This window comes from Rattus norvegicus, chromosome 11 (genome assembly GCF_021556685.1).
Source record: "Rattus norvegicus strain SHRSP/BbbUtx chromosome 11, alternate assembly SHRSP_T2T, whole genome shotgun sequence".
NCBI lineage: Eukaryota > Metazoa > Chordata > Mammalia > Rodentia > Muridae > Rattus > Rattus norvegicus.
In genome coordinates, this window is record NC_141544.1 from 38707535 (window position 1) to 38721430 (window position 13896).

The following is a 13896-nucleotide window of genomic DNA, read 5'->3' on the forward strand; positions in this document are numbered from 1 at the left end:
TATATATATATATATATATAATAGCAGGCATGCACATAATCTAGCATTGGAGGTAGGAGACACTAGAGAAGGCAGCTTAACATCAATGAAAAAGGCAAATGAATTAAAAGTGTTAACAAATGGTTTTCTTCTTATTCCATGTCCATCAGAAGGCAATATATATATAGATACAGTGATACAGTGGAAGACTAAGAAAAAAAAAGTGTCTGAAAAGTATGAGGAGAGTTAATTGTGGTCCCATGGTATGGTCTTGTCTGGGCCACAGAACAAAGACAGTGGATTTAATTCCAAGATAGATAGGAAGTAGTCTTCAGTACCAAAAAGTTTCCACAAGGAGGTCACTAGCCCTGTTACTGTCACAGAGACTATACATATGAGACACTTGTGATTTATCATGCCATTCGCAAGTATACCTTGGGCATATTTGTGGGTTTGGAGTTGCTGGAAGCCAGCAAATCATGCTGCCAAGAACATAAGTGCTTGCAAAGTAGCTTGGAAAGTGCCAGTGATCAGTACTAGGTGGAAAAAGGAACCACACACTAATTGGACAGTGATATCCAAGTAAAGAAAGTCACAGGACTGGAGAACTCCCAGTCTCCATTGAGAGACTGCTCTGCCATGCAGCAAAATTATGTTGAGATAAGGAACTGGAGAAAACAAAAATCCTGATAAGGACAGATACTATTGCAAGGTATCAGTAGCAACCCCTCCAACTGAAGAAGAACACTTTATATAGTATTAGTTCCTGATGAGGACAACTGTAGTGTCCAAGACAAGGGTGAAACATCACAGCACGTGGAATGCCCACTCTTCTTTTCTCACAATTCCACTGGCAAGAGACTGGTGATGGAGGAATTAACACTAAATCTATAGTTTAATCACAAGTATCTCCTATGTGTGTATATTTACAGCTATATATACAGGCTTTCTGGTAGACTTTTGAACTCTTTGGTTAGCATGTATATATTAATGAATTTCATGTGACAACCTCACACATGTGTAGAGGAGGCATATAACAACTAAATTGTCCTTATCCATCATCATGCCACAACATGGATCTTATTCTTGATGCAAGTTTTTACTTTCTTTCTACTTACACTACGTTCTCTAAAAAAATTGTCCTGTTTTGTATTTAAATAGAGATTATATTAATTTGAAGTATTAAGCCAATCATTACAGTGACCTACGTTACATAGTCTCTAAGAAGGCACCTATACAACAAAATGATTCAGAATATAACAGTGTCCAAAGGAATTAGGGTCTAAAGAGCCCAAGTATATTCATCTATATAACAATAACTGTGTATCTACAACCAACCAGTTCTTATGTAAATCACTGCCGTTGCAGTGAGAGGTTCTAATACTGGTTCTTAAGACACATGATTAACTTTTAGTGAGTGAGCAAGACACAAGTTTGGAGGAGAAGCTAACAGACCAGCTGTGATGAGCAGCTTGTAAATACAGAGAGGGGTGGATGATGGACCTTCCTTCAGGGAATCAGTAAAGGTTTTCACAGGATTAGAAACACCCAAACAATTAACAAACATTGAGACAAAGGCTCTTCCTCATTCATGCAAGGACACTGACCAGCTTCACCTGTCCTGGTATTGACCTGAAACTTTCTGATATAATAGATGTCTTTATATGAACTCTCAAGTTAAGGTCAGGAAAGGTAAATACCTGAGTCTCAAGCTTTGGAACAGGGAAGCTAAATTTTAATGATAGATAAACATCCCTATACTCCACAGCATGAGATTGCTGAATCATGATCCCATTCTTGACGCCAATATCATTTTATGTGTTCCCAAATCTGTACTTAATTAAATGAACTTCTTTTCTTATAACAAATAAAAGGCAGCCATGGTGGTCTTCATGTGTTGGTATGTTGATGAAGCTATACAATTAGATGCATAGAAAAGAGACTAAATGCACCATGAAAGATGTTCTAGAAACCAAGAAAATGGATGTGAGAGAGATAAGAAAATTTCTCAAATAGTTTGCAAGCCCCCAACTCATAGACACATACATGTGGGCACCCCTTACACACAGACACACCATATGAGCAACATTTAACTATTTAAGTTATGATAGCTACCCTCTATTTCTCCTGCTTTTAAATATCTCTTTCCACCTGAACTACCATGTGAGATCTCCAAATGATCCATTTCGCCATCTGAAATTTCCATATCTACATGCTGGGACCCATTCGTTTCTTAGAGTATGGGTCATCTAAGAGATCTTTGTTTCTCTGTATTGGTCACAGCTTGGCATTCAAAACTCTGCACAACGTAGTTGAACCCCCTTCACATCCCAGTGTCCCATCCTGGCTACCATTTCCTGCATAGAACATTTGTATTTGTTCATCAAGGAACAAGCTAGAAAAGAGTAACTTTATCCATTTTCGTCTATTTTTCTCAAACTGTTCTTGTTCCACACTTTTCAATTCCTAATGCCACTCTCATCTGTAAACTTCCCTAATGTTCTTTCCATTGGTTTCCACTGTCATTAGTTCCCACCATAAAATGTACAATGATGCTATATCCTGAGCTGTATTCTCCTTGTGTTGATCAAGCTAATCCCCAGTAGTCCAGTGTGACTGCATTTGGAGAAAGAATCTATAAGAAAGAATACAACTTTAAAAGAGTAGAATTCAACTTAGATGAGACATTTTCGGACATCTTTCCTCCTCAATTTTTCCAGTTATGTTAGTTTCCTCTTTTTCCTCTGCCCCATCCATACACCTCTCTTGGACAAACATACAGAGTGATGAAAGGACACATAAACACACAGCAAGAAGATGGACTCCTACTAACCAGGAAGAGCTATCTCCTCAGAAGGTACACCAGGTTGAACTTTGATCTTAAACTTTCCAGTTTCCAGAACCGAGTGAGAATTTCTGTTTTAGATATGCTGCTCCAATGCTAATGTATTGTTGTAGCACTATCAATCAACACACACACCAGATGGTGTTTTTTTTTTAAGTAATCTGGTTGTTACTTCTTTCTCTACTAAATTAGTAATCATTCAGCTTTTCTGCTCTGTCTTCTTATAGCACCTCTCTATACCGCACCAACTGTCCACACTGCCTCTAGTCATAGTACATGGCTTTGGGTGTATCTGCTATATGTCCTCCATATGGGTCTGGCTAGCATTGCCTTCTATAAAACTGGGGTCTACAACCTCAGCTCTGTCCAGGACAACAAAATCTTCTAAAAGTCATAATGGTATAGCCACTCAATATCAATGTTGTATATTTTCTGGAATAGTTTTTTTTTAAAGGTGACTTTTTAAACCTTTCTCTCTCTCTCTCTCTCTCTCTCTCTCTCTCTGGCTTTAAAGACAATTGCTAAGTATTTAAATAAATTAATCACATCACGTTTGGAAGTCCACTGGCAGGGTTATGTCCTCAGATTATCTGTGTTTTCTTGCAAATATGTTTTTTAGGCAAAAGAAAACAATGTGATGGTTGCTGATTCCTCAGTTAATTAAGGATAAAATGATTCATACTATAGATACTAGTTAAGAAATGCACAATAATAGTTAGTTGAATCCAAATGAGATCAACCCATTCTTTAACAGTGCAATTATACATTTGCAATGAGACCTTATAAAGCCACCTAGGAAGAATCATCAGGTTTCTACTGTTCCCTGTCACAGACTTTGTTTTTCCTTGCTGGGAGTCTTTATTCGTTTTCCTGATATAAGAGTGATTAAGTCATGGATTGCTTCCTCTGCTGGTGGTTAGCCTACTGACAGCAACCTAATGTTTCTCCCCTCATCGCCTTCTATCTTGGTGCCTTCTTCTAACCTCTTCACAGAAGGTGGGCACATGCAAGGTGCCTACTCTGCCACAAGCATCATTGTCTTGTTGTATAGTATTATTTTACAGTCAAGGTTTTTCACAATATTTCTCATATTTTTTTAAAATACGTGATCATCTAGACTTGTCTACTCTGTGGCCACTCTTCCCATTTCTGGATTAGCCTCATTAAATGTTGATCTGTAGCTGTGATTCTTCAACAGTGGTTGCTGTAGGTTTGAAGTAGATTCAAATTCAAATATGTAACTGAATTAGTTGGTTCAGTGAGCAAACCAAGGACAAATAGTGCAATCCTCTCCCTTTTCTAAGGTTTTTGACTTCTAGTGTCTATTTCATGCCAAAACTAAAAGGGAACTAAAGAGTAGAGGAGAAGCGTCTGCATACTGAATCAGGCATCCTAAGGAGAGAGAGAGTCCAGGCAGAGCACAATGGCTCATTAAAGTGCACTTTAGTAGTCAATGAAACTTAATGGATCTTTTATTCAATAGTCTTTTAGCTGGTCCATAGTCACCCCAATGTTTTCAGTCCATGCAGTAGTGAAAGGTTCATTGTTGTTGGTCAGATGTAGGGGGAGGGATGTGAAAGGATTTCTGATTTTGAAATTAATCAGGAAGATTATTTTCTAAAGAGGAGTAAATGATTTTGGAACATAAGCTTAGGACTGTCTTTTAAAACATATTTTACAATAAGGGTGAGAGTCAGAATGAGGAGAGAACTCTGGGAAGCGATGGAGTAAACCTCTAGGGACTAGATTTCTAATGTCTGGTGGGAGACATAGTATGAATTTCAGCAGCAATGCCATTCACATAGAAGTGGCTTTGTGACAGAAAAATGATAGGTGCTGTTTCTATACTTAGAACACTATTGAGGGTTGGTGCACAGCCCTGAGAGCTAAGTGTGCTAGCTTGATAGCTGAAATATTAACACTCTTCTGCTGACTCCTAGACACAAGGCTCAAGGTGTTACTGGCTAGTAAACAGGAGTGGAAAGCACTTCCTCACACATTTGCTTCATGCCTGAAAAACAAGCAATTTAGCAGAAGACATCTGGACACAAAATTTGAGCAGAACTCAGAGCCCATCAAAACATGGATGTGACGGTCGAGCGTCTCGCTGCTAAGCAACACACATCTCACATTCAAAACAGAGTTGTAAAAATGGACTGCTGGTGCCAACTCTGGGTATTTCTCATTGAAAAGAAATAACTGTGGAAGTTATTTCTTTCATATGGCCAGCCTGACAATACCTAACTTGCATGGACAGAGGAGTCCCCGTCTTCCCTCTTCTAGACTTTTTGGTTTCCATTTTTCGAAACATTAGATAGAGATTAACTGCACATGTGGAATACTTTCAGATGAACATTGCCGAGTACTGAAATGCTCACACAAGCTACCTAATAGTCCTCTTTTAAATTAGAATAATGTATTCATATTCTAAGTGTTCTTCAAAAATTCAATTTTTTTGTGATGTTAGATGAACTTATTAGAGATCAACCACCATCCAAATGGTATTTGCTTTTTTTAGGTATCCTTTTGCTTGACAAGGAGGAAAAAGAGGATTAAAGTAAAATATTCCCCATGTGCAAACCAGCTTGGAAATTTTGTGGCAATTCTTAGTAACCTTAAGTTAGGGCTGGCAAGGTGGCTGTCTCAGAGGGTAAAAGCACGTGCTTACAGAGCCCGAGAACCTCAGTTTGATTCCTGAGACCCACGTGGAGGAAAAGAATCAATTCCCAAGTGTTCTCCATTTTGACCTGTTTGCAAGCTTTGGCATATGCCCTCTCCCATTAATAGAATGTAATTAAGATTTTTTTTTAATTAAAAAGAAGTTAGAGGTTGAATTTACTTCTACCTTACTTTTTCTCTAGTTAAAATGTTGTGATGCATTTCCGAGACTGGGAAACAATGATTGTCAATTACCCAAGTACAAAAATCTTCCCAGCAAAAGTGGTAGATATCACTTAGAATCATGGGCTGGTTTCCTTTTAGCTGGGGGGAAAGTATGTGGAAAAGAGCAAATGGTGAGAAGTCTTCCAGTTAATTTTAGAATTATGCACTACAATTTTGTATTAAACTGAAAGAAAATTATTACAGTGACTGCCTTTTGGTGTGGTCTGTCTACAAAAGTATTTTTTCCTCTTTCTTTAGGGAACCTCCTTCTGCAAACTCTCCAAGCCTCCTTCTTGGCAGGCAGTCATTATATAGCAACACAAGGAAATCCAGACATGGAAAGTTGCTTATGAAAGAAAGAAAAAAAGACTTGGAATTCAAGTGAGAAAGGGCTAGTTTTACAGAAGAACTTCTCAGGGCAGCCTACAAAATGACTGTTGCATCATTTCAAAAGCCAATGCAAGGCAGAGGTATTAAAGGACGGCTTCCAGATCATCTCTTAATAAAATGAAAGACTTTTCACAGCACACAAAAGCTGTGATGCCTACTTCTCCCCTGGACACTGCTTCTGGTGTCTTTGTTGGTGGGTTACAATTACATCCACCTCATGAATAGCAAATGTTTCTCTCATCTGACTTTGTCAACACTTTTTTTCTTCATAGCATGGATACCTTATTAAAAATAGAAAATTTAGGTTGGGAAGCTTTGGTACCCTGAAACTCCTATAGCCTGCCATTGAATTATCTATCCTTCCTCTTTGGTAACAGTTTGCAACTGTACACAGTAAGAGTTTGTTGTTACTTAAGTTACACTGGATGGATTTCATATACCTAAAATGATCCTTAAACATCAGCCCTTCACAGCCATGGGAAAGGCACAAGTTAGGCAGAGAAATTGAAATTGGCAATAAGCCAAGCTTAAATCAGACTTATAACATACCACAGTGCTAAGAATGGATAGCCTAGTGCTCAACCTGGATGGGTGATATATACCAAGGGAAATTGAGGAGAGGAGTAGGGGACAGGACTATGACAGCAGGCATGCTCTCTTCTAGATATGCCAGGCATAGCCATCCCATCATTCAGACAATGAAGCTGTGATCACCTATTGTACACGTGCACATAAACACGGCGGCAGAAAAGGATTGGCTGGGAAGAAGAAATTCAACAGGACTGGGAGGGGGATACATAAGGAATGGTAATGGGGGGAGCTTTCTAAATGCTCGGGCTCACAACTACCAGCAAGACGTTTTGTCTGAACTGTCATGCTAACATGGTGGTCTGCTAACTGCGTAAATAGATTTGTTGCTCCCAGAATGTCTGGGCTTATAATGACCCATCTCTTTTCCTTCTCTGTAACCATCATCCTTAACGTGGGGAAGTCCTTGGAAAACATTCTTCCCCACATCCTGAAGCTCTGCCCAGAACTTCAGAAACACATTCATCCAAACCCCAAACCTTCCAACTGGATTTGACCCTTGTTTGGCAGCCGGGTGGAAGGGTGGTGCTTCTGATGTGCTGGTAGAGGGCCTTGGGGTTTGTCCTCACCGCTGATTGGGCTTCTGCATCCTCCTGTCCCTCCCACATTCCTTCCTTCTCAGGAACTCAGATTCCAAGGTGGATATGTCAGAAGCCCATTTGGAAGCCACATTAGAAAAAGGAGTCCTTTGGAAAAGGCTAGTGTTGCAGAAGAGTTCGTTTAAGGACATTTACAAGGGAGGCCATCAATCAGATAAAAACAACTGCCAACTTCTCGTTAACTACTCGTTGGACAAAGTAGAACTTTTGTCTTCACTGCGAAATAGAAAACACCCAATTTCACAGACAGTCTTACTTTTTCCCTTTTGCCATTCAACTGTACACTTTCTCCCCACACACGAGCATATCCCCTTATCATGATCATACACTCCGCTGTCCTGTCTGCCTGGCATCTAGTCTAGTGAATGTTGATCTCCTAAGCCGGTTCCCTCACTTAAAGCAAGGATTAAGGCAGAGGCTAAGCAGAAAAGCTGAGTGAAAGTGGAGGCTGAGTGTGTCACAAGATGCATTTAAGTAAATCTCTACTGAGTGACAAGTCATTTATGGGAAAAGCAGAGCCGCCAGCAAGACTCCCCCTTCCACCTGTCTGCATCCTAGAGCTGGGTACCCACCTGCATCACCTACCTCTCTGGTGAACAGGATGGCTGCATCGTAGTGCTCCTCATGGTCATCACCTAGCTGGTTGTGTTGGTGCTGCCATTTGCAAAAGTTCTTGAGGGTCGTGGCCGCGTTCTTGCTCACCTCCAGACTCTTGTCGGTCAGCACCACCACTTTCACTACGGCCAGGCGGATGTGGTTCTCGATGCTTGCATGACTGTACAGCCGGTTGGCAATAGAGGCCAGGGTCAGCAGGTAATGCTGCAGGCCCCGCCCATACATCTTGGCCATGGAAGAGTCAGCCACCAAGAGGAGCTCCACCTGGCGGGCCCTGGAGATGGAACGGCGCCTCCGCCTCCACCAGGTCTGAGGTCCCGCGTTCCCAGCTGGCGAGAAAGCTGAATGGTCCAGCAGCTGCGGTGCCAGTTCTGTGCGTCGCCTAGAACTACTGTGCACCGAGGGGCTCTCTTGGGCCCCAGACGGGGACGCTGGAGTCTCGCAACTGGTGCGTGGCGGCAGGGCCTCGAAGCTGAAGCCCTCGCGGGTGTAGACATGCAGGATGCGTGAAGACCCATCCCCGTAAACTCGTTCGGACTCTGCCCAGGACCCACGCAAGAGCGGCCTCAGAGTGTAGCGCGCATGCTTGACTGCGAAGAAGCCATCGAGACCCCCACAGAGGTCAAAGACAGCTAGGGATCGAGGGCTGCCGTCCACAGTGCCTCTGTAGAAGCAGTGACCCCTGTGGCCAGAGGATGCGCTCAGCCCTCCTGCAGTAACGATGCCACCAGCAGCACCCACTGTGTCATCCCTCTCCAGGTCCAGCAGGAACCTCCGGCCGCCCGCGTAGACAAGGTAGCCCACTTTGCCACCGCCAGAGTAGAGTTGGTCTATATTCTGCACCAGCCCGCTGCTCCTGCGCTGCCTGGCCAAGGGTTGCAGATGGCCCCGCTCCTGTGTTTCCTCCCACTGCCGCTGGTCGGGCTGGGCAGCCGCTGCAGCAGCCCGAGGCTGCCTGGTTTTATCCTGGGCAGGTGCCGCGGCAGGGTTGTCAGCGGCCAGGGCCAGGCAGGACGCGCACAGCAGCAGCAGTAGCAGCAGCAAGGACGCCCACTCGAGCCGCATAGTGCGCTGCCCGCCGGGAGGGGCTGCGCGACTGAGTCTAGCTGGATGTTTGCTATTTGCTATAGAAGTTTCAGGGGCGGGGGTGGGGGGCTCACCCTCCCACCCACCCTCCCACACCCACACACTCTACACACTTGCTTGCAAGGTTGAGTCAAGTGTCCAGGAAAGGGTAGGGGGAACCCGCAGCGGAGCGCCAGGCTGTCCTGGCCGCGGTGCCAGCGTGCGAACTTTTCTTTGTTGGTTTGGAAAATGTTTGGAATTGAGGTCCAAGAGACGGAGGAAGAAAAAAAAATTAAAAATATTAAAAAAAATTAAATAAAGGGTGGTGGTGGTGGGAGCAAAAGCCAGGAGTTGGAGAGCTACCAAATACAAAATAAAGGAGAGAGGCCCAACGCAGACAAGATTTTTGCACAAACAGATTAAAACAAACGAGCAAAGAGAGTAAGGAGGGGGACCGCGCTCCCGGCCCGCAACTGGTGCGCGTTGGCTCCCGCCCCCTCGAAGCCCGGGGCTGGCCGGCTGCAGAGCTTCCAAGCTCCGACCCACTTCCTTTCTTATTCTGAGGGCTTCCTCGGCTCTGCTGGAACCCGAAGGCGGGGAGAAATGAGACGGGAGAAAAGAAAAGAGAGAAAGAAAGAAAACACCTAAAATGTTTAAAATCAAAAGCTAGGAGGCGGCCTGTGGAGAGCCAGCGAGGCGGCGCGTCCTGGTCCCTTCCGTTGCCGCGTTCTCCCGCCCGGGATCATCCCCAGTCGGCGGCTGCTGCGGGCGCGGAGAGCGGCTCAGGCGCTGTGAAGATGCGAGGAGGTGGGACAATGAATTTATAGCGGCGTGCCATCCTGCAATGGCAATTTCAACAATTCGTCACTGCACGCTGCCTCTTAAAGGGAGAGCTTCCCCCACCACTCCCACCCTTCCCGGTCCGCGCCTAATCTGATGGGGGAGGGCGCCGGGAGAGGCGGAGGGTGATCGAGGAAAGGGAGACCCGGAAAGAGGAAGGGACCAGAACCTAGCTAACAAGGTGGAAGGAGAGACAAAGGAGGGAGCAAGGGGGAGAGAGAGATTGAGAGAGAGACAGCATTTGGGCAGAAAACAAGAAAATTCACTTGGCCTCATTTAAAGCCACAGCAACTCAGGGTCTGTGTGGTATTTCACAACCAAACGGGGTTGGCTAACCTCGGCTTACCTCATCTCCTTAAGGGGTGTTTTGGTGTGTTTTTAAAGTCTCTCCCTAGCTCCTTCCCCTTGCTGTTCTTGCACGGGATATGAAGTTCTTGCCTCATTTTGTGGGCCGGTGCGCTCTGGCCTTGTTGACCTGGTAACTTCACTGGACAGGGCAGCTGCCCGTGCACTCCCAAGTCCATCTTTCTTTTCCCTGGCTCCCTCCAGTCGTCTCGGTAGCTGATCTCCAGACTTTTCATCTTCTAGCTTGTTCAAGCTCCAACACTTGCTGACTTCGGGTTAGGGGTGACTAACTTCTCCCGGCCACCAGCTGAGCAGCCGGGCAGCCACGGGTGCTTCCTGGCGCGTCTCTGGGCATGCAGCACTGCGGTGACCCCAACAGGGCCGGCTGCGGCCTGGGAAGTCCTTGGCTTTGTGTATAAATGGCGGTGCTCCCAGCTTTTTCCAGCGCATAGTTGGTCAGTGCCCACAATCTGTCACTTATCCCAGCCACTGGAACTCTTTGAGCTGTAGGATGTCAGGGTGGGAAAGAGTTAACTCTTGAAGGGAATTCAGCACCCCCACCCCAAACTTTTATATTTGTGCTCACACTTTCTCTCTTTCCTTCTTAAAAGGTAATTAAATGGCAAGCACTCCTTTGTTTGTTTACTCACTACATCTCTCCTAAGTCATTCACTTACTGTCGGTCCCCTACTCTTGCTTCCAGGATCATTTCCAAAGCTCCTATTCCAATGGAAGAATACTTTAGGGGAGGTGATTGGTGGTTATTAGTGGGCAGATGGCATGGCCCCTGCCACTTACTTCCTCCATCCCTTTTCCCCTCTCATTATCAATTCTAAGAAGGTGAACTGGAAAACCCACTGGCTTTCTCAGAGCAAGCTGATGGGTGGCAGGCAGGTCCAATACTGGAATCCGCACACACCTCATATAATTTACACATTTCCATCCTTTTCAGCTTCATTGCTTCAGAGGAGAGCAGGTGCACTTGCATAGCTCCCCCAAATAGTACATTCTCAGGTAAGGTACCAGGCAGTCCAAGAAACAACAGTTAAGGTAAAAGAGGGCATGGATTTCAGAGAGACAGAACAAGGTGTGTGTGTGGGGGGGGGGTGGACATGGGAGAAGTTGAGAAAGACTGGCTGGATCCTGAAACCAATCAGGACCTAGAAGGAGGCTGCTGCTGAAACACTTGCTCCTCAATCCTCAAGATGATCAAGTAGGTTTCCTGTAGTCAGCATTCCAAGGCAGTGGGCAAGCATCAAAGGCAGAGAATGGAGGTACCGGCCATCTTCTCCGTGGCCCAGTAGCCTTCAGGTTTACGACGACCAAAGTAACTCCAGGGAAGATTACCTGGTACCTATTCGTGTAGCAGAGGCCAGCATGAGAACAGCCCCCATAGGTGCATACGTGCGGTCTCCAGTTGGTGGAGAGGTTCGGGAAGAGTTGGGAGGTGCGGCTTTATTGGAGGAGGTACATCACTCAGGAGAAACGCTCTCTGCTTCCAGCGTTGGAATCAAGATGTGAGCTCTCAGCTGACCCTGCCATCATGGACTCAAATCCTCTGAAGCCGTAAGCCCAATTAAACATTTTCAACTTTTATTATTTTATTCTGTCCTGATTTTTTTTTTTTGTCACCACAATTGGTAAGTAATTAAGATACAGACTTTATTTCTTTTACGCCACTTTCCAAAAAAATAATAAAGTACAATATTTGGTATCAAACAAAGTTTCCAAAAACAATTTTTATTTGAAAGGTGCAACTTACTCATCTGTGTCTCACAGAATCATTTAGAAAGCAGGTCTTTCAGGTGACCCTGGGGTAAGGCTGCTAACTGCAATTGTTTTCATTTGTGGACAGGTTCCTTATGGATTTCCCGATGACTTTACCCTCACTGAAGCCTTTTGTCATCTCTAAAACCTGTTGCTCTCTTAAAGGAACACAATCTGAATTTCATGCCTTCATTTCTGATAAATGAATGACATTAGAATTCAGACCAATTAACCAAATGTTTGGAAATATGTTAAGAGCAGATTTGTTTCAAAGTGTGAGCATGAAATAGTAAGTGTTTGCTGGCAGTATTTGTTACAGGGATAGAGGCAGATAGAGCTTGGGATACAATAAGTAAATATTATTGATGTTTAATTACTTATTTTTTTTTTGGTGTGTGTGCTGTTTGTTTTGTTTTGGTTTGGTTTGGGGATTTTTTTCTCCATGTATTTAGTTTCTGTGGAAGGTATTTGCATTCTGTAGAAAGTTAGTTACTATTTGAAACAGAGACTGCACCAGTGAACCTGTGCAACCAAGTTGTTCCAGAGCAGAAATTAACCAGTATTAATTTAGAGTAGTATTTCAGTAGGTCAAAACAGCAGTCTTTAGTTTTGCAATAAGAAGAAAAAATATATTGTTCACCATGTTAGATGGAGCCATTGATTACATTTTGCTCTAATAGCTACTTTTTCTGCATAGGTAATAAGAATTATTTTTTAACACATTTATTGAATACATGATCCAAAATCACAGACGTATAAACTTTACATTTTCTCAAAGAAATATTTTCTACTATAGAATGCTGCGAGTTCAAAATTGCTGTGGGGATTTGTTGGGGGTTTGTTCTAATGCTTTGTTTTAATCGGGAATCCAAACGCTGAAGTCATTGTCCCCAGTTGGTTTTCGATTGATCAATATAGATGCCAGTGATCAATGGCTGGACAAAGGGAGAATGGGCAGGGCCCTTAGATTTGCTCAGGCTAGGACTGGGGAGACAGAAAGGAAGAATTTCCATGACTCAGGGTAGAAAGATGGGATGCAGGAGCTGCAGGAGAGAAAGCCAACCAGCCATGTGAGAATTTGGGGTTGGGGGTGTGGTAGCCACTGGCCACTTCCTGGTTGGGCCTGGGTTAGCAAAAAAATTTAGGAGTGCAGTGCCTTTAAGGTAGCCAAGGCATTTTAAACATAATTGGTGTGTGTGTGTGTCTGTGTGTGTGTCTGTGTGTGTGTGTGTCTGTGTGTGTGTGTGTTTGTGTGTTCCATTCTGGAACTGAGGTAGCTCCTGGGTGAGTGTGCAAGAGACTCACCATAAGCCAAAGATGTGGAGTTCAAACTTACTGACACAGGGATTGCATAAGGCATCAACCATCTACTGGTCAGTCACAAGCTGATGCTTCCACGAAAAGGGACTACTAGTGACACACTCTGCCGAAACTGCAATCTTCTACCTCTTAATTATATCCACTCTGCAAACACCTCTTAAAACCTACGTAGCTTATGAAAATACATGTCAAGGTGTGAAAGGTTCCGGGAGACTCTCTGGGGACTTGTGAAGGTGAGTAAGCCATGACTGATGTTTGCAAAGAATTCACAGTTCAGAAATGGCGCCAAGAAGATCAATAGGTACTTGGACTCCAACCTGGAAAATACAAATACGGAAGAGAAGAAAGGGAACAGCATCTACAGGTGCTCTGCTCTCTGTTTCCAGCATGGCTGCACTCCACAGCCTTTTGGCCCTGGTATGTAGTATTTTCTCATATTTCCATTTGCTAAAGTGTCAAATCCTCACTTCTACCCTAAACCGTGCTTTTAATGGTAGGAGTGAGGAAATACCTGACAGTAAAATATTCCCCTCCAGCCAAACACCTGCTTTTTACCTCCCACGTGGAAGAATCACAGACTCTCAATTTTGTTTTGCTTTCCCACATCAAGATTTCTACCCCAGGCCTTGCTGCCTGGGGAACCTGCTCCCTTGGTAAAAG

General features: G+C 44.0%; 1 protein-coding gene across 1 annotated transcript in view; it reads right to left on the reverse strand.

Annotated features, from left to right (window-relative positions):
- The window catches only part of Adamts5 (ADAM metallopeptidase with thrombospondin type 1 motif, 5), a 48232-nt gene extending 38871 nt beyond the window's left edge, over window positions 1–9361 (reverse strand). Inside the window, 1 exon segment of the mRNA NM_198761.2 lies at window positions 7870–9361. Coding sequence (NP_942056.2) covers window positions 7870–8964 — 1095 coding nt within the window. The 5' untranslated portion in view covers window positions 8965–9361.
- Window positions 9362–13896: the final 4535 nt, after the last annotated feature.